The sequence below is a fragment of the Canis lupus genome, chromosome 2, assembly GCF_003254725.2.
Source record: "Canis lupus dingo isolate Sandy chromosome 2, ASM325472v2, whole genome shotgun sequence".
Lineage (NCBI taxonomy): Eukaryota > Metazoa > Chordata > Mammalia > Carnivora > Canidae > Canis > Canis lupus.
The window spans coordinates 18,065,719-18,085,271 of NC_064244.1; the positions used below are offsets into that span (position 1 = coordinate 18,065,719).

Here is a 19,553-nt window from a genome sequence, read left to right on the forward strand (position 1 = left end):
TAAATACCTTCAGGATGATTAAATAAATGCATTTAAGGCCAAGTCAGAATTGTATGCATGTTTTTGAAGTCTAAGGAAAGTGAGAGTGGATTTTTTTTTTTTTTTGAGGATTTATGGTGTCCACCATGGTACCAAGTGCTTTACATTGTTTTCTATGTTGTGTATGTATCAAGACAGTAACTGTAGGAGGTCAGACTAGAAATGTGGAAGCTGATGTCTGGAATGATTAAAAAGCACACGTGTGTCTTCGAGGCTCGTGAGGCCACCCGACTCCGTGATCCATTTCCTTAACATTCTTCTTGATTCCGTTTCTTTCCAACTCCAATTTTCTAAGTTCATGAAAAAACAGCAACAAGCTCTTATAGCTATTACCATAATCAAGGGCCAGATTTACTTTGCTTTCTTTTTGGAGAGACTATTGATCTCTTGTGTCTGCATGCTTGCTGCCAGAGACAACGTCTTTTAAAAATGAAGTGTTTATGGATGGCAGTGATGAAAACTGTTCAGTGATGTGTGTGTTGTAAATACTAACCGCAAAATAGGAAAACCTGAAAATATGAAGTCTTCCATAGAGTTCTTTTCTATTTGACTCTACAGTGTCAACGTTTTTTTTTTCTTTTTTTTTTTTTTTTTTTTTTTTTTAATTTAGACCTGTCAGAGGTGAAAAGATCAATTTCCTTTTTCATGGAGACATCCAGTAATGGAATGAAAATCAGACTTCATTGGGGCACATTTTATCAATTAAATCTGAATGTTAACATCATGTTATACCTCTCATTTTAAATCACTCTTTTAAAAATCTCTTTCGTAAAACAGCACATATCCGAATGAGAAATCGCTCCAGCTGACAGAAATGTGCAAAAGTCTGCGAGATGGCTTTCAGAGATTATATAGCAAAGCAAAAAGGTAAGTTCTACTTTTTGCATTTAATTTTTTTAGATGATTTTATTTATTTATTCATGAGAGACACAGAGAGAGAAGCAGAGACATAGGCAGAGGGAGAAGCAGGCTCCCTGTGGGGAGCCTAATGTGGGACTCGATCTCAGGACCCTGGCATCACACCCTGATCCAAAGGCAGATGCTCAACCACTGAGCTATCCAAGTGTCCCTTAATTTAATTTTAAAGTAAGTGTTTTGTGGTCAAAGTATTTTACAGCTGCTTTGAAACCATTTGGAAAATAAGACTGTGTTCATTCTCAGGCTTCACTTTGGACTGTGAGAAGCTCTCTCTGGTAAGGAGGGTGGATGAGGGGTAGACAGTGCAGACCAGGGTCAGACAGACCCTGGTAGGAGGGGACTCAATTTATCTGTCCTTGGATCCACATGTTCTGAAGACTCCATCTGGTTTTACTGGCTAGACTTTTATAGGCCTTCAGTCTTTTTGAAAAAACCTGGAAGCATTCTGGACACTATCCTAGAAAAAAATGTACACTTGTACTGAATCCCTTATAATTCCAGGAGGTTAGCAGATTTATCCTTACTCCTAGCTGTGGTTCACCTTCCACTTCCCCCCTCACTCCCCACACCCACATGCTTCCAATCCGTATTTAAAGAGTTTCATATACCATTTTCTTCATACTGGGAAGGGAGACCTGAAAGCTCCAAGCTTCACATATACAAGAGCCCCTGGTGGCCTAAGAGTCTGATGGGAGTGGTACTGCCTTGATTGCACCTGGAGGAGCAGAGTCTGACAGTTCTGGATGAAGGAAGTGCATGGGGGGGGGGGGGGGCTGTGGTACACCTGTAATCTTCCTCAAAGAACTAAGCTGAGTTGCTTTTAGTATTAATTATACTCAGCTGAACCTAGGATCTGCGAAGCAGGTCTCCATGGAGAATGGCACATAGATTATCCAACTTTCTGGGCATAAAAGGTAACTGTTTTCTAGTAGAAATGTTCCTGCTGTGTAAGGAACCCCACGGATCTCACTTGGAGACCTCAGCTACTATTCTAGGCTAGAGGCGCATGTCCAGTGCAGGAAGACAGGACCAGGGTGACCACCCCTGATGTCCTAGGCATCTCTGCTTTATCTGAGCCTCTTGACTGCCTGGGTCCTCGAAATTATTAGAGAAGCCTGATACTGGTTAAGATATCTGATTTGAGTTAATCTGGTTTGACAATCCAATCCTGTAGGGTCCAACCGATGGACCCTGTACTTCCTGGAGAAATCCACTGGGCCTTGTACCTTCCATCTGCCACACCTGATCTGTTTTTTTTGTTTGTTTGTTTGTTTGTTTTCCCTTTGCTACAGTTTAGTCTGTGCCTTTCTTTGCCCTGGAATGTTGACCCATGAGGACTTCATCAGTACACTCCTTGCTCCTTTTGTCATCTGGTTTTCATTGGCTTTGAACCAGATGGAACACCAGAAGGAGAAAAGAAAGAGGAGGGAGGAAAAAGGATCTTTCTTTGTGTTGTTGCTGTAGGTTCACCACCTTCTTGACCAGAGGAAAGTGCTGCATCTTGAATGAAGATCATGACCTTTGTTAGGTGTCTCTTTCTCTTTTCTTCTGCCTTCATTCTCTCCTAGGACCCTTCAGCTCAGGAATAAGCTGTTATCAACTCCCTGACATTGTATTTGGATTTCCCAACATCCAGCCCCCAGGCCTCTTGAAAAAGTCCCTTTCTGAAACTTCTCTTAAATGACACAGTTGAGTGGGCCATCATTCCTTCCAGGACCCTCACTTACCATAGATTGGTAGAAGAAACTTGTAAATGCTTCTCTACCTGCATGATAAATTTATTGACTTTCGGAGTGGACTTAAAGGAGCTCATGCGTTACAGATGGTGCCACATGTGTGTTTTGATCACATGGTAGCTGTTGGTTTGTTTATTGGGTGTGGAGGTGTACAGGTATTTTTCTGAAAATTCTCCCATGGATCTCAAATCCCAAACCTACTGCAGGCTCCCTGCATCAGGCATTGCACAATGACGTGCAAAATGTAGAACTTGGGAAAATGAGTCCCTGCTCCACGGTACCTTGTGACAAGCTGGTTGTACTCCTTGCCTGATGAAACCACATGAAAGCGCATGAAAGTTGCCTTTGACTTTCTTCAACATTCTCTCTGACATAAACTGTTTTGGCTCCCCGAAGTGACAATAAGTCCTCAATGTAAGGATGATCCATAGCTGTATGTTGGAGCAAAGCACTTGAGTCAGCATGAGAGAGAATTCTTTAATCATGGAAGGTGTTTTCTTTTTTTTTTTGTCAAGGCCAGAATTGAACAACTTTATTATGTGCAGCAAAAAAAATGGTTAGCTACCGTGTGCTAATGAGAATGCTTGTGCATATGCCCTCATGTTTGCTCTCTCACTTTTTTCTATTGTTTTGGATCTGGTGCTGAGACCTCTTCTCAGCTGTTCTTTAGGGGAATGCATTTCCATTATGCACACAATTTTCAACTAGCTCACATAATTAGCCTGTGCTGGTATTCTGTTTGGCAAAGGTCTAGAGAGAGCAAGGCATGAATTGCCCATTGTTATGAAAGTTTTATTTTGCACACAGGAGACTAATTTTTTTTCTGTTGTATCGTCTATTGTCAGGAATTGTGTGTTCTGTGACACAGTGCTATTATGGACTTACAAGGGACAGTCAGGAAAGCCATTCAGTGTGTAGTGATAAAAAGTAATTTCATTTTCTTAGAAATAATTATTTAGCTCTGTTTTTGTCATGGTCTGTTAAAGACTTAGAATTTTCTCTTTCTTCAACCAATTTGTCCCTTTTGGTTTGCTAAAATAGAACCTAGGGAGACACAGTTATACTGGGAGAGAAACTGCTCTTTTTCTCCATTGGTCTTTTGTACATTTTTATGTAAAGGAAAATTAAACAGTTGCCATTTGGAAGACAGCAGGATAGAATTCCGGTATCACAATTCTTTATTGATTGTTTAAGACTGAGCTCCATGGATGTGGCCCTATCCCATTGCCTCGCTAAAGCCAGAGAGTGTGGGTGTTTGCAGCACTCTCCTTTTCCCTGTCTGGGACAGGTGAACATGAGAGGTCATGGTACTGTCCCGCAGCCGACCAAAAACCAGCATGCACTCCCAGACAAGGCACTACCGCACTATTCCTGAAACTCGTGGACACACATCAAAACATTTTCCCACTGCCTTTCTGAGGTCAACGAGCATGCCCCACCGCTATACTAGCTGACCAGTGAACAGTTATTGGTAAGCCATCATGCTCAGGGCACTTCACAGACTGCAGACTGAAACACAACCTGTCTTTCCCTGAATAAGGCCTGTTTACTTAGCCTGGGGTTTCAGCCTGGGGGACAGGCTGTAGATTTCCCACACATCTGAAGGTTGGGGAGGTGTACCCAGGGAATGTAAGCAGGGAGACAGTATCCTTGAGCCACCACCATGGCCTCACCATAGCTTGATGAGACCCCCCCCCAGAGAAGAGGTCATGTACTTAATGTGGAGCCCCAATTTTTGCCCTCTTGTCCAGAGGACACCTCTAGATAGTCTGGAGGCCAGAAGGAATTATGATTATGGCCCTACAGGAGTGTATATATTTGCATACTTTAGAAGCTGCTGCCTGAGGGTCTGGCTTCCAGTCAGTCTAAAACTAAGTGCTAAATGAAATTCCTCCTATTGGAGCACTCACAGTTCTTGGCACACTCTTAAAAACAGGGATGTATAAAAAATAAAGTGTGTGGTTTAGACAATCACAAAGGTTCAAGAGATAACCAACATCTAGCACAAGGTCAAACAAGAATGTTCATCACCTACACAAGACCACTTCTTCAGGACAGAGAGGTAGCTGCTTCATTTAATACACAGAAACAAACACAGGGAGTCGAGCAAACTGAGGAAACAGAGAAATTTGTTCCTAACAAATGAATAAGACAAAACCTCAGAAAAAGACCTTAATGACATGCAGATAAGTAATCTACCTGATAAAGAATTCAAAGTCATGGTCATAAAGTTTCTCACTGAACTTGGGAAGAACACAGTGAGAAATCCAACAAAGAGAGTATGAAAAAGTACCAAACAATAGTCACAGAACTGAAAAATACAACAACTGAAATGAAACATACACAGGAGGGACTAGAGGGGTTCAACAGTAGATGGGGTGAAGTGGAAGAATGGATCATCAAGCTGGAAGACAAAGTAATGGAATTCACCCAGACAGAGCAGTGGAAAAAAATGAAGAAAACTTAAGAGACCTATGGGACAACATCCAGTGGAATGGTCTTTACGTCATAGGAGTTCTAGAAGGAGAAGAGAGAGAGAAAGGGGCAGAAGACTTATTTGAAAGAATAATGGCTGATAGTTTTCCTAACCTGGTGAAGGAAACAGACATCTAGGTTTAAGAATACAGAAATTACAAAACAAGGTAAGTCCAAAGAGATCCACACCAAGACACATTATAATTAAAATGTCAAAAGTTAAAGACAAAATCTTAAAAGAAGCAAAAGAAAAAGCAATTTCCCATTGTTACATACAAGGGAAACGCCATTAGGCTATCAACAGATTTCTCAGCAGAAGTTTTGCCAGGCAAGATGGGAGTGGCATGACATATTAAAAGTGCTGATAGGAAAGAAAAATCTTCCAACCAAAAATACTCTACCCAACAAGGTTATCATTCAGAATTGAAGGAGAGGTAGAGTTTTCTAGAACACAGGAGCTAAAGTCATACTACTATTAAAGTGGCCTTGCAAGAAATATTAAAGGGACTTTGACACTAAAAAGTAATGGCACTAATTAATAACAAGAAAACATGGAAGTAAAAATCTCACTGGAAAAAGTAAATACACAGTAAAGTAGTGTGTTAATCACCTAGAAAACTACAATGAAGATTAAAAGATAAATGTAGTAAAAATTAAGTAAAACTACAATAATTAGTTAAGGGCTACATGAAATAAGTAAAATGTGACATCAAAAACATGAAACATGGTGATTAAAAAATATAGAGTTTTAGAATGTGTTCAAATTTAAATTGTTATCAAGTTTAAAACACATAAGATGATGGGATCCCTGGGTGGCGCAGCGGTTTAGCGCCTGCCTTTGGCCCGGGGCACGATCCTGGAGACCCAGGATCGAATCCCACGTCGGGCTCCCGGTGCATGGAGCCTGCTTCTCCCTCTGCCTGTGTCTCTGCCTCTCTCTCTCTCTCTCTCTTTGTGTGACTATCATAAATAAATAAAAAAAATTAAAAAAAAAATAAAAATAAAACACATAAGATGATATATACATAAGATATTATATACGAACCTAATGGTAATCACAAAGCAAAAATTATAGTAAATATATAAGAGAAAATAAGAAAGGAATTTAAATGTAACACTAAAGAAAGTCATAAAACCAGAGGGGAAGAGAGAAAGAGAAGAAGAAAGGAACAGAGAGGAACCACAAAAACAACCAGAAGACAGTGAACAAAATAAATAAGTACAACCTACCAATAATTAGGTACAACCTAGGTACAATAATTGGTACAATCTACCAATAATTTAAATGTAAGTGGTTTAAATTCACCATTCAAAAGACATAGAGTGGCTGAAAGGATAAGAAAAAAAAGATGCATGTATAGAGTGCCTACAAGAGACTCACTTCTGAGAAAAGGACACACATAGGCTTAAAGTGAATAAATGGAAAAAGATATTTCCTTCAAATGGAAATGAAATCTAGTATAGCTATATTCATATCAGATAAAGTAGACTTTATAACAAAGACTAATAAAAAACAAAGGAACTGCATAATGCTAACAGGTCAGTCTGGGAAGAAGATATATATACACTCAACGTCGGAGCACCAAATATATAAGGCAAATATTAACCTAAATGGTGAAATTAACAGTAATGCAATAATAATATGGAACTTCACCCCGTTTACATCGATGGATAGATCATCCAGACAGAAAATCGGAAACAGTGGTCTTGAATGGCACATTACACTAGATGAACATAACAGGTGTATACAGAACATCCCATCCCAAACTAGCAATATACACATTCTTCTTAGATGCACTGGGCACATTCTCCAGGATACATTACATGTTAGGACACAAAACAGGTCTCAATAAACTCAAGAAGATTGAAATAACACCAAGCATCTTTTCCAACCACAGTTGTATGAAACTAGGAATCAATTATAAGAAGAAAGCTGCAAAAACTACAAATACATGGAGATATTCATGTTACTAAACAACCATCGGGTAATAGAAGAAATCAAAGAAGAAATTTAAAAAATACCTGGAATCAAAGGCAGAAATATGACATACCAAAATCTACGGGATGCAGCAAAAGTGATTCTAAGAGGGAAGTTCATAGCAAAATAGGTCTACCTCAAGAAAAGAGAAATTTCAAATAAACAATTGAACTTTACATGGAAAGGAACTAGAAAAAGAAGAACAAATGAAGGCCGAAATTAATAGAAGGATGGAAATAATTAAAGATTGAACTGGAAATAAATAGAAACTAAAAAGGCATTAGAAGAGATCGCAAACTAAGAGATGGTTCTTTGAAAAGATAAAAAAGACCAATCTTTACATAGTCTTATCAAGAACAGAGAGAAGGCTCTAATAGAATCAGAAATTAAAAAGAAGTTACAACTGATACCAGAGAAATACACAGGATCTTAAGAGACTACTATGAATGATTATATGCAAAAAAATAAAATAAAATAAAACAAAAAAAAAACGCAGAAATCTAGAAGAAATGGATAAATTCCTAGAAGCTTACATTCTTCCAAGAATGCATAATGACAAAATAGAAAATCTGAATACACCAGTCACTAGTAAGGAGAATGAATCAGTAATCAAAAACCTAGTAACACAAATCCAGGACCAGACAGCTTCACTGGTGAATTCTACCAAACATTTAAAGATTTAATACTATCCTTCTCAGGGCAGCCCTGGTGGTGCAGCGGTTTAGCGCTGCCTGCAGCCCGGGGTGTGATTCTGGAGACCCAGGATCGAGTCCCGCGTTGGGCTCCCTGCGTGGAGCCTGCTTCTCCCTCTGCCTGTGTCTCTGCATCTCTCTCTCTAAATAAATAAATAAAACCTTTAAAAAAATACTATCCTTCTCAGACTCTTCCAAAAAAACAAGGACGAGGAAATACTTCCAAACTCATCTTATGAGACCTTAATACCAGACTAGGCAAGGACAACCCCAAAACAAAACAAAACAAAACAAAAAAAAGAAAGTTACAGGCAACATCCCTGATGAACTTGGATGCAGAAATCCTCAACAAAATATTAGCAAACTAAATTCAGAAATACATTAAGAGGATTATACACCATGGTCAAGTAGGATTTATTCCTAGGATGCAAGAATGGTTCAACACCTGCAAATCAATCAATGTGATATATTACATTAATAAAATGAACAATAAAAATCACATACTATCTCAATAAATGTTAGGTAAACTTTGGACAAAACTCAACATCCGTTTATGTTAAAAACTCCTAGCAGAGAGGGTATAGAAAGAATGTACCTCAGCATAACAAAGGCCATATATAACAAGCCCATAGCTATTATCATACTCAGGGGTGAAAACCTGAAAGATTTTCCTGTAAGATCAGTAAGAAGACAAGGATGCCCACTCTCCCCACTTCTATTCAGCATAGTATTGGGAGTTCTAGCCATAACAGTTAGGCAAGAAAAATAAATAGAAGGCATCTAAATAATAGAAGGCACCCCCAGCAGGCAGGGCACAGGCCGTCGGTACCTGCCGTCATTGCCCATCGATTATCAGGGACGCACGTTTTTCCCCCAGAATGGGCCCCGGGTGCCTCCTAGTGCCCTTGAGTTCTTAGTTCTTTCCCTGTTGTAGGAAGAACGGGCCCTACATGTTTGTTACTGCAGAAAATAAAACCGAATTACTCAGTTAACTGAGTAATTAAACTCACTGTTTGCAGATGACACAATACTAGATATAGAAAACCCTAAGGACTTCACCAAAAAATCATTAGAACTAAAAAACAAAAACAACAATAACAACAACAAAAAAGAACTAAAAAACAAATCCAGTAAAGTTGCAGGATACAAGATTAACTACAAAAAAATATGTTGTGTTTCTATACACTAATGATGAACAATCATAAGTGGGAAGATATTTTGTGTCCCTAGATTGGAAGAGTTACTTTTTAAAATGTCCATACTACCCAAAGCAATGTATGGAGTCTTCGTAATCTTTATCAAGGTTCCAAAGGCATTTTTCACAGAACTGGCACAAATAATTCTAGAATTCATATGGAAATACAAAAGACCCCAAATAGTGAAAACAATCTAGGGAAAGAATAACAAATCCAGAGGCATCATGCTCTCTGATTTCAAACTTTACTACAGAGCTTTAGAAATTAAAACATTATGGTTTTGGCATAAAAACACATATAGATCAATGGAATAGAATACAGAGCTCAGAAATAAATCCATGTATATAGTCAATTGATATCCACAAAGAAGGAAGAATATAAAATGTGGAAAGGACTCTCTCTTCAGCAAATGGTGTTGAGAAAACCTGGACAGCTTACATGTAAGAATGAAGCTGGATACTATCTTACACCATACACAAAAACTCAGATGGATTGAAGTTTTGAATATAAGACCTGAAACCACAAAACTCTTATAGGAAAACAAATAGTAAGCTCTTTGAAATTAGTCTTTGCAGTGTTTGTTTGGATCTGACTCTAAAAGCAAGGAAAACAAAAGTAAAAATAAACAAATGGGACTACGTTAAGCTTCTGTATAGGAAAGGAAATCCTCAGAAAAATAGAAAGGCAACCTATTGGATGGGAGAAGATATTTGCAAATACAATAAGGTTAACATCCAAACTAGATAAAGAACTCATACAGCTCAATAACAACAACAACAACAACAAAAACAACAAAAATCCAGTTTAAAAATGAGCAGAGGATCTGAATAGACATTTTTCCAAAAAAGACAGATAGATGGCTAATGGGTAAAGGAAAAGATGTTCAACATCGCTAATCAGAAAAATACAAATCAAAGCCACAATGAGATATCACATCATATCTGACAGATCTAGACAAGAACGAAGCATTGGCCAGGATATGTAGAAAAGGGAACCCTTGTGTACTGTTGATGGGAATGTATATTGGTCCAGCCACTATGGAAAACAGTATAGAGAGTCCTCAAAAAGTGAAAAATGGAACTACCATATGATCCAGCAATTACACTATTGGATATGTATCTGAAGAAAATGAAAACACTAATTCTAAAAGATACATGCACCCCTATATGCTTTACACCGTTATTTCTAATAGGCAAGACATGAAAACAACCTAAGTGTCCATCAGTGGATGAATAGATAAAGATGTGTTGCACAGGCACACACACACACACACACACACACACATGCCTGTGTGTGCACCCCCGCCCCCGCCATAAAAAGGAATGAAATGTTGCCATTTGCAACAACATGGGTGGGCCTTGAGAGTATTACGCTCTAAAATAAGTCAGACAAAGACAAATACCACATGATTTCACTTGTATGTGAAAAACAAAACAAGAAGACCCAGAGTCATAGATACAGAACAGATTGGCAGTTGGCAGAGGGGAGGGGGCTTAGGAGAGTGGTTGAAATGGGTGAAGGGGTCAAGAGTTATAAAGTTTCAATTGTAAAATAAATAAGATACAGGGTATAGTGTATGGCATGGAGAATACAGCAAATAATATTATATCAACGTTAGTGATTGATGGTATCTAGACTTACTGTGGTGATCATTTCTCAGTGTATGCAAGTGTTGAATCACTACATTGTACACCTGAAACTGACATAATATGGTATGTCAATTATACACCTCAATAAAAAAAAAAAGACTGAACTCTAGAGAGCTTGTTCAGGGTTTTGTTTTTAGCACCTGTCACAGGCCTTGGCACATAGTAGTTGCTCAGTAAATATTTGGTGAATGAATGAATGAGTACATTTCTTAGGTCTTCAAATCATTTTGCATACCACCTTTAATTTCTAGCTCTTAAAAAATTAGCCACAGATACATAAACTTCAACTCTTTTTGAAACCAATAGTTTTCTCTTTCTCTTTATTTGAATCTCTAGTTCTCCCCATTTTTCCTTCCCTAATCCTTTGCCCTTGACTATTTCTATGGGTTTCTCCAGCTTAGTCCTTCTCATCACGTTATTTTCTAGGTAAAAATTATACTGTATTAAAAATGCCATGTAACTATCTTATCAGTGCTACTTTGCCTGTTTTTCAGTATAGCAAGATTATATGTAATGTTTTCTGCTTATATTTTTAGAAAAAAAATGATTTTTTATGAATATCTAAGCTTTCCATCTTAGTCTACAGTGCTTCAGACAAACGAATTGATTTTTCAAAAAGTAGAAACTTGAGAGCAGCTGATTCAAGAAATGAACTCATTTTTCTCCCTCTCGAGCACTTCTGACTCTGTTGCTATACCTTTTTTTTCTCTTGTGCTTCCATTTTGTCAGATGATCCTGCATCTCAAGAAAATGTACCTTTATATTTGTTTAGTTTCCTCCAGTTAGGGTAGATGAACTGTTCTAACAAAATCTCCCAAAAAGTAACATTGCAGCACACAATTTTATTCTCTTTTATACAGTGTTCAATATAGATACTCCTCCTTGATCAGGCAACTTTCCTTTGAGTATTGATTCAGGGATCCTGGCTCCTTCCGTCTCATGATGTAGTCATCTTCAGTAGACGGTCCCGGGCTTGCTGTTGAAGAAGACACTGTGGAGAAAGCACTCATGACTTGGAGGGGACAGACGTCACTTCTAGTCACATCTTATTGGCTGGAACTGGGGCCACCTCCATGTTTGGGGTCATGCAACTAGTTTTGACCAGTGAGTGGAGTTGGCATGTGGTAGGCATCAGGGACTGTAGTACCTGGATGGGAAACTGCTTGTGGCACCAACTATATAATATAGAAAGGAAACACCAATCAGTGGTGATCAACCAGATGTTTCTGCAACATATATATTAAATAGCTCTATTATTCTTATTCTATTGACTCTCGGCCTCCAAGGTATTTCTTAAACGTAAAAGAAAACATTTTTTTTAAACAACAGCAGTCTCTTAATCTTTTGAACACTTTAGTAGTTTATATAGTGTCTATATTGAAATGAGAGATTTAGAGATCTTTTTAGGAATAGGGCAATGTAAGCCATTGCCCTATAACTTCCTGTTCCATCACTGAATCATGAAATATTCACTTGTATTCAGAGCTTTTTTGGAGGCTAAGATCCAAATTCTCAGAATTAAGATTTGGAACAACACGTCCTTGCATAGACTAAGTGTGGCTTACACCCTACACTATTTGGTGAGTGTGTATGTTTGGTGAGCTATTTCATGCGGTATCATTTAAAATAACTGACAACAATAGAATTTTCTGAAAGGTATCATCTCGGTGGGACACCATCAAGATGCTAGTTAGAATGCACCATTTTGGAGGGTGAAAGGCAAAGTGAGTTGAAGACTGGCCCCAAATGTTCTTCACTATTTATTATGTTGGAGAGTACAACATGACCTGAATGCAGTTTGAAAAGAAGAGGTATAAATTATGGCAGATCAAACCTCAAAAAACCCGAATGTGAGCATATCACTTGACAGCCTGCTAACAAAGCAAGTATTCCTAAGTTTCAAGTTGTCTATCAGGAAAAATGATTTTTGGTCATGTACAAGATTTTCTTGGCATAGGATGATATATGACTGGTTTCTATTCGGCTTTAAATCTGTGGTGTTTTCATTGCTTCTTAAAATGATATTCACACTTTTGTTTCTTTTTTTTTTTTTTTTTTTTACTTTTGTTTCTTTTTACCTCTGACCCTTTAACTTGCCTTTTCAGATCAGATGTAAGGGCTCCAAAATCTAGCACTTTTTTCTTTCCTTGGTATAAAGATCAGAAAGAAGTTAACACAAAACAGCCACTTGTACCAACATGATACCTTCTTTAATATCTTAGGAAATTTCTCTTGGTAACTAAAACAGTGCTAAGTTTGTTGATAAAAAATTTGAAGTTGAGACAGATGAATTAATATTGAGGCTATGAAAGAGGTCGGTGAAACTTTCTTTGCATTTAAGCCAAACAATTATGCCAGATGTATTAAAAGGTGATTTAACCATCATTCTATGCTCCAGAGAGTATATAAGAAATAATAATCAGGGATCCCTGGGTGGCGCAGCGGTTTGGCGCCTGCCTTTGGCCCAGGGCGCGATCCTGGAGACTCGGGATCAAATCCCACATCAGGCTCCCGGTGCATGGAGTCTGCTTCTCCCTCTGCCTGTGTCTCTGCGCCTCTCTCTCTCTCTCTCTCTCTGTGACTATCATAAATAAATAAAAATTAAAAAAAAATTAAAAAAAAGAAATAATAATCATACAGTTTCAGGAATTGAAGGAATAGTCTCAAATTCTTCAAATCTGTATACTTTTTTTCTGTACTTATCAGAAGCATGTATGACTTTTATTTTCCTACAAAATCTGTTGCCTCAGTTTAAAGATTAAGCAATGGGACAATGACTTGTTTAATGTTAGGCAACCAGTTAATGAAAGGGTGGGAAAATGTGTGTGGTTTTTCTTGGGGGGGGAGGGGTAGTTGATATTGGAAAAGAATTAGCATAATCCTAATCTGAATTCTTTAATTAATATTTGGTAAGAGTTGCTTAGTAAATCTTTTTTGCAGTGCTTAAGATTGATATAGTGTGGTGTTTTATTGTAAGTATTTATCAGTGGAAACAAAGCTGAATTTGCCCTCAGAGGAAAATCAAAATGCTGACTTTCTAGTTATGCTACAATGTTGGTTATGTATTCACATCAGAGGGCTTCGTTACACTTGCTCAAATAACTAGTCATTTGAAAAAACCTTTAATAGAAAGACAATGAACAATAAAAATAATCAAACTTACTTACAGGCATTAAGAAATAATTGAGATTATTTTTTATTTTAGAAGTGGCACAGAGAAAGAAAGTGTATCTGTTACTTTCGCCCAGCATTTTCAAAAATAGAGCAAGTAATGCTAAAACTATGGTTTATTTACTATTCACAGTAGCCAGATCCCAAGATGATGCCCAGTGATTCTCTCCTGGTATCCACCCACTTTCCCCTACCTCCCTGGAGGGGGGACCGCCATGTGTAACCAGTTAGCAGTATAACAGTACTGCAGAAATAACAAAGTCTGAGTTTCAAGGACAGGTCATAAAAGAATTTGATAGCTCTGTCTTACCATCTAAGATTGTTTGCTCTGAGGGAAGCCAGCTACCGAGTCATGGGGCTGTGGAGAGGTCCCTGTGACAAGGAACTAAGGTCTGCCAATAGCTAGCACCAGCTTGTCAGTCATGTGACTGAGCCTTCTTAGAAGTTGATCCTTCAGCCCTGACCAAATTCTTGACTTTGCAGCTTAATGAGGACTGCTGGGCCAAAACCACTCAGATAAGCTGTCGATCTTCAGAACCTATTTAATAATAAATGTTGATTATATTTTTAAGTTAAGTTTTGGGAGCAATTTATTATATATCCATAGATAATTAATGTATTATTCAATTCATAATCCTTTGCATTATTGTGTTTTTATCATAAGGATATTATTGCCAAAGTTATTAAATAGTGGTAATTTAACAACTACGACTTTTGTGAGCCTTCCATATGTAAGATAATTTAAATGCATCTATAGTCCTGCAGTATTTTTTCAGGTTAAGTTTCATTATTCTAATTACACAAGTGAAAGAAATGAGCCCAGAGGGTTTAAATGGCTTATAGAACATCAGACAGTTACAAATGGCAGAACTAGGATTTGGGTAAAATTCTGACTATTTTGTTTTTAGTACTCTATGGTACTACTCTTTTTTTTATAAATTTATTTTTTATTGGTGTTCAATTTGCCAACATATAGAATAACACCCAGTGCTCATCCCATCAAGTGCCCCCCTCAGTGCCCGTCACCCAGTCATCCCCACCCCCCACCCACCTCCCCTTCCACCACCCCTAGTTCGTTTCCCAGAGTTAGGAGTCTCTCATGTCCTGTCTCCCTCCTTGATATTTCTCATTCATTTTTTCTCCTTTTCCCTTTATTCCCTTTCACTATTTTTTATATTCCCCAAATGAATGAGAACATATAATGTTTGTCCTACTCCAATTGACTTATTTCACTCAACATAATACCCTCCAGTTCCATCCATGTCGAAGCAAATGGTGGGTATTTGTCGTTTCTGATGGCTGAGTAATATTCCATTGTATACATAGACCACATCTTCTTTATCTATTCATCTTTCGATGGACACCGAGGCTCCTTCCACAGTTTGGCTATTGCGGACATTGCTGCTATAAACATCGGGGTGCAGGTGTCCCGGCATTTCATTGCATCTCTATCTTTGGGGTAAATCCCCAGCAGTGCAATTGCTGGGTCATAGGGCAGATCGATTTTTAACTCTTTGAGGAACCTCCACACAGTTTTCCAGAGTGGCTGCACCAGTTCACATTCCCACCAACAGTGCAAGAGGGTTCCCTTTTCTCCGCATCCTCTCCAACATTTGTGGTTTCCTGCCTTGTTAATTTTCCCCATTCTCACTGGTGTGAGGTGGTATCTCATTGTGGTTTTGATTTGTATTTCCCTGATGGCAAGTGATGCAGAGCATTTTCTCATGTGCATGTTGACCATGTCTCTGTATTCCTCTGTGAGATTTCTGTTCATGTCTTTTGCCCATTTCATGATTGGATTGTTTGTTTCTTTGGTGTTGAGTTTAATCAGTTCTTTATAGATCTTGGAAACTAGCCCTTTATCTGATACGTCATTTGTAAATATCTTCTCCCATTCTGTAGGTTGTCTTTTAGTTTTGTTGACTGTATCTTTTGCTGTGCAAAAGCTTCTTATCTTGATGAAGTCCCAATAGTTCATTTTTGCTTTTGTTTCTCTTGCCTTCGTGGATGTATCTTGCAAGAAGTTACTGCGGCCAAGTTCAAAAAAGGTGTTGCCTGTGTTCTCCTCTAGGATTTTGATGGAATCTTGTCTCACATTTAGATCTTTCATCCATTCATCACAAATACCCACCATTTGCTTCAACGTGGATGGAACTGGAGGGTATTATGCTGAGTGAAGTAAGTCAATTGGAGAAGGACAAACAGTGTATGTTCTCATTCATTTGGGGAATATAAATAATAGTGAAAGGGAATATAAGGGAAGGGAGAAGAAATGTGTGGGAAATATCAGAAAGGGAGACAGAACATAAAGACTCCTAACTCTGGGAAACGAACTAGGGGTGGTGGAAGGGGAGGAGGGCGGGGGGTGGGGGTGAATGGGTGACGGGCACTGAGGGGGGCACTTGACGGGATGAGCACTGGGTGTTATTCTGTATGTTGGTAAATTGAACACCAATAAAAAATTAATTTATTAAAAAAAGGGAAAAAAAGATCTTTCATCCATTTTGAGTTTATCTTTGTGTATGGTGCAAGAGAATGGTCTAGTTTCATTCTTCTGCATGTGGATGTCCAGTTTTCCAAGCACCATTTATTGAAGAGACTGTCTTTCTTCCAGTGGATAGTCTTTTCCTCCTTTGATGAATATTAGTTGACCATAAAGTTGAGGGTCCACTTCTGGATTCTCTATTCTGTTCCATTGATCTATGTGTCTGTTTTTGTGCCAGTTCTATGGTACTACTCTTAATGAGAGCAGGATTAACAGTCACAAATATAAGACTTTCTAATATACAGAACATTTGACTTTATAATTAGCATCTCTTCAAAAGCAATCCATCTTGAAAAAAATACTATGTACTTTCTTCACTTTGGGATACTTATTTTACTTAAGCTTCTGAAATGTAAATAGTCTTAATGTGGCATTATCTTGCACAGCAGGGACCATAATTGCAAGTTTGGGATCAGACTGCCTTCTTTTGGTAAGATCATGGCCAATGAGTAATTATTGGCATAGTTCAGAATTAATATCTGAAACCTTTGGGTGTTTTTTTTCACATTAATGTTCTTAGTTTATTAATCCTCTCATGAAAAATCTGCACAATCACCACAGATAAAGCCACTGCAGAATCTTTGCTCCTTCTGTTGTCCAATCTCCAGCTCACTTTTTGCCAGCACCAGTGTTGGCTTTGGCAGTCCCCCTGACTTTCTCCATTCTGTTTTTGCGTTCTTTGCGCTGTTTTCTTGAAGTCTTTTTCTTCTCATATAGGCCATGTCTTGCAAGTCTGTTTGGGTTCACTTTTCTTTGTGTAATCCCAGGAATCCTAAGTCATGCAAAGCTAGTTGTCTAGCCACCACCAAAATGGGTTCTGAAGCCAAATACAAATATGGCATTTGGTGTGGTCTTGTACATTTTGGCTAGTTTTTCCTGAATTTCTGTCTTAGGTACTGTTGCCTTCCCGGGATGAAGAACATCAATGACCATCTGTTTCCGCTGAAGTAGTCAGTTGGTCATGAACTTCCTGGTCTGGATAGTTACTGTGTGGTTCATGATGGCGGCTGAGCTTCAAGCAGCCGGGGAGGAAAAGAGCCTTTGGGTGTTTCTATGTTCTAATTATATATTAGACTTCAGTTTCAAAAACACACAGCAGATTCTTTGTCTCAACACTGGGACAGGTACAGTGACAGTTATTTTCAACCTGGAAATGCGTATTTTCAAAGTATGTGTAGTTGAGAACTCTTCCACAATAAACATGATAAATTATTTCTTTTTAGCAGCTCACAGTATGTTAAGAAAGTTAGAATACACTGTCTTCTCATTCTTCTTTGCAGATTCCTCATCTCTCACTTTTGAGGCTGGAGTGCCCCAGAACTCAGTCCTTAGGCCTCATTTCTCTTCATGCTCAGTCCTCAAGGACCACATTTAGTCTCTTGGATTAAAATACCACATACATACTGATGATTTCCAAATTTGTATTTCCTGCCTGAACCTCTTCCCAGATTTGAATGTTCCTTTGTCCCATCAACACTTTCCTGGGATGTCTATAAGGCATCTCAAACCTTACACATCCTGCAAGATCTCCTGGACTTTCTCCTAAAGGGAAGTGCTTGGTACTCCAGCACTTTTCCCAGCTTCCATTAATGCCACATCTATTCTTCCAGTGCTCAGGCCTAGATGCTCCAAGTTATTCTTGAGTCCTCTCTTTTTATCCATATCATTGTCTGATATTAAATCTACTGGCTATCTTCAGATCATTTTTAGAAGCTGATTATTTCTTCTTGCTAATTGTACCAATTCCACCCTTGTCCAAGCCATCTTTATTCTACTCTCGAATTGTGGCAATTCTCTTAATTGGTCTCTCTCTTTTCCTAAGAGGCTATTCTCAACAAGTATACAGAAGAAACCTTTTTAAAATGTAAGTCAGATCAAGTCACTTTTCTATCTCAGTGTCTTCCCATTTCACTGAGAAGTAAAGGTAAAATTATTACAGTAGCCCACAAAGCCCTTAAAAGCATTTCTCACACAGACATGTAATATATTTGCCAATAACACCACAAAGGAGGTGTGTGGGGGAACAAAGCTGTAATTGGGCCAAGGAAATGATTACAGATGGTAAAGTAATAATTATAACAATGTGTAGGTGGGTATATAACATGAATAGATATAATATTTATAACAAAATTTCCACAAAAGTGGGGGAAAGGGAATAGAGCTATAAGCTGTAAGTAATATTTTCCATATCTGTGCAGTTAAGGTAGTATAAATTGGAAACTAATTCTGACAAAGTAAGACATGTATGGGAAGCCTTAGTGCAACCACTAAGAGATAAAGTTAAAACTTACTAAAATGCTACTCTATAAAATATTCACTTAAGGCAGAAGAATTCTGTAAAGAAGAAGTAGAAGAACAAAGAATACATGAAACATAAAAACAAAGAGTGAAATGACAGATGTAAGTTTAACTAAGTAATAGCATTAAATGTGAATGGGTTATTACTGATGTAGTTAGTTAGACTTTCCTTTGCTATTTTACCCTTTGTTTTAAAAATGGCATCTGAAAAAAAAATAAAAATAAATAAAAATGGCATGTGGAGTGGCTAAACTGATAATCAGACAAAAGTAGACTTTTAAAAGAAAAAAAATGTTAGAAGAAATAAAGAAGGAGACTTTATAATCCTAAAAAGATAAACTCAGCAGAAAGACTTAATACTTATAAACCTAATAACAGAGCACCAAAATAACAAAGCAATAACTGACAGAAATCAAGGGAGAAATAAATAATTCAATAATAATTGGAGACTTCAGTATCTTATTTTTAGTAGTGAATATAACAACCAAACGGAATATCAACAAAGAAATGGAAGACTTGAATAACACTGTGTACCAACTAGACCTACTAGACTTCTGCTGAATACACAACCCAACAACAGAATGTACATTCTTCTCAAATACACACAAAACATTCTCCAGGATAAATCATATACTAGGCTATAAAACAAGGCCTGAAATAAACTTAAAAGAATAGAATTAACATAAGATACGTTATCTGACTACAATGTAATGAAATTTGAAGTCAATATTCAGGAAAAATTTGAGAAACTCATAAATATGTGGAAATTAGACAATTCTCCTATCATTGCGTCCATGAGGTAATATAAAGGAAAATCAGGATATACTTCAAGATGAATGAAAACAAAAGCACAATA

General features: G+C 37.8%; 1 protein-coding gene and 1 pseudogene across 1 annotated transcript in view; one reads left to right on the forward strand and one right to left on the reverse strand.

The window, feature by feature from the left end:
- The window catches only part of ST8SIA6 (ST8 alpha-N-acetyl-neuraminide alpha-2,8-sialyltransferase 6), a 138,761-nt gene that overhangs the window by 62,178 nt on the left and 57,030 nt on the right, over nt 1-19,553 (forward strand). The window contains exon 3 of the mRNA XM_025445373.3: nt 817-906. Coding sequence (XP_025301158.2) covers nt 817-906 — 90 coding nt within the window. The remainder of the gene's footprint in view (nt 1-816; nt 907-19,553) is intronic.
- Nucleotides 16,918-17,398, reverse strand: LOC112658969 (40S ribosomal protein S24-like; annotated as a pseudogene).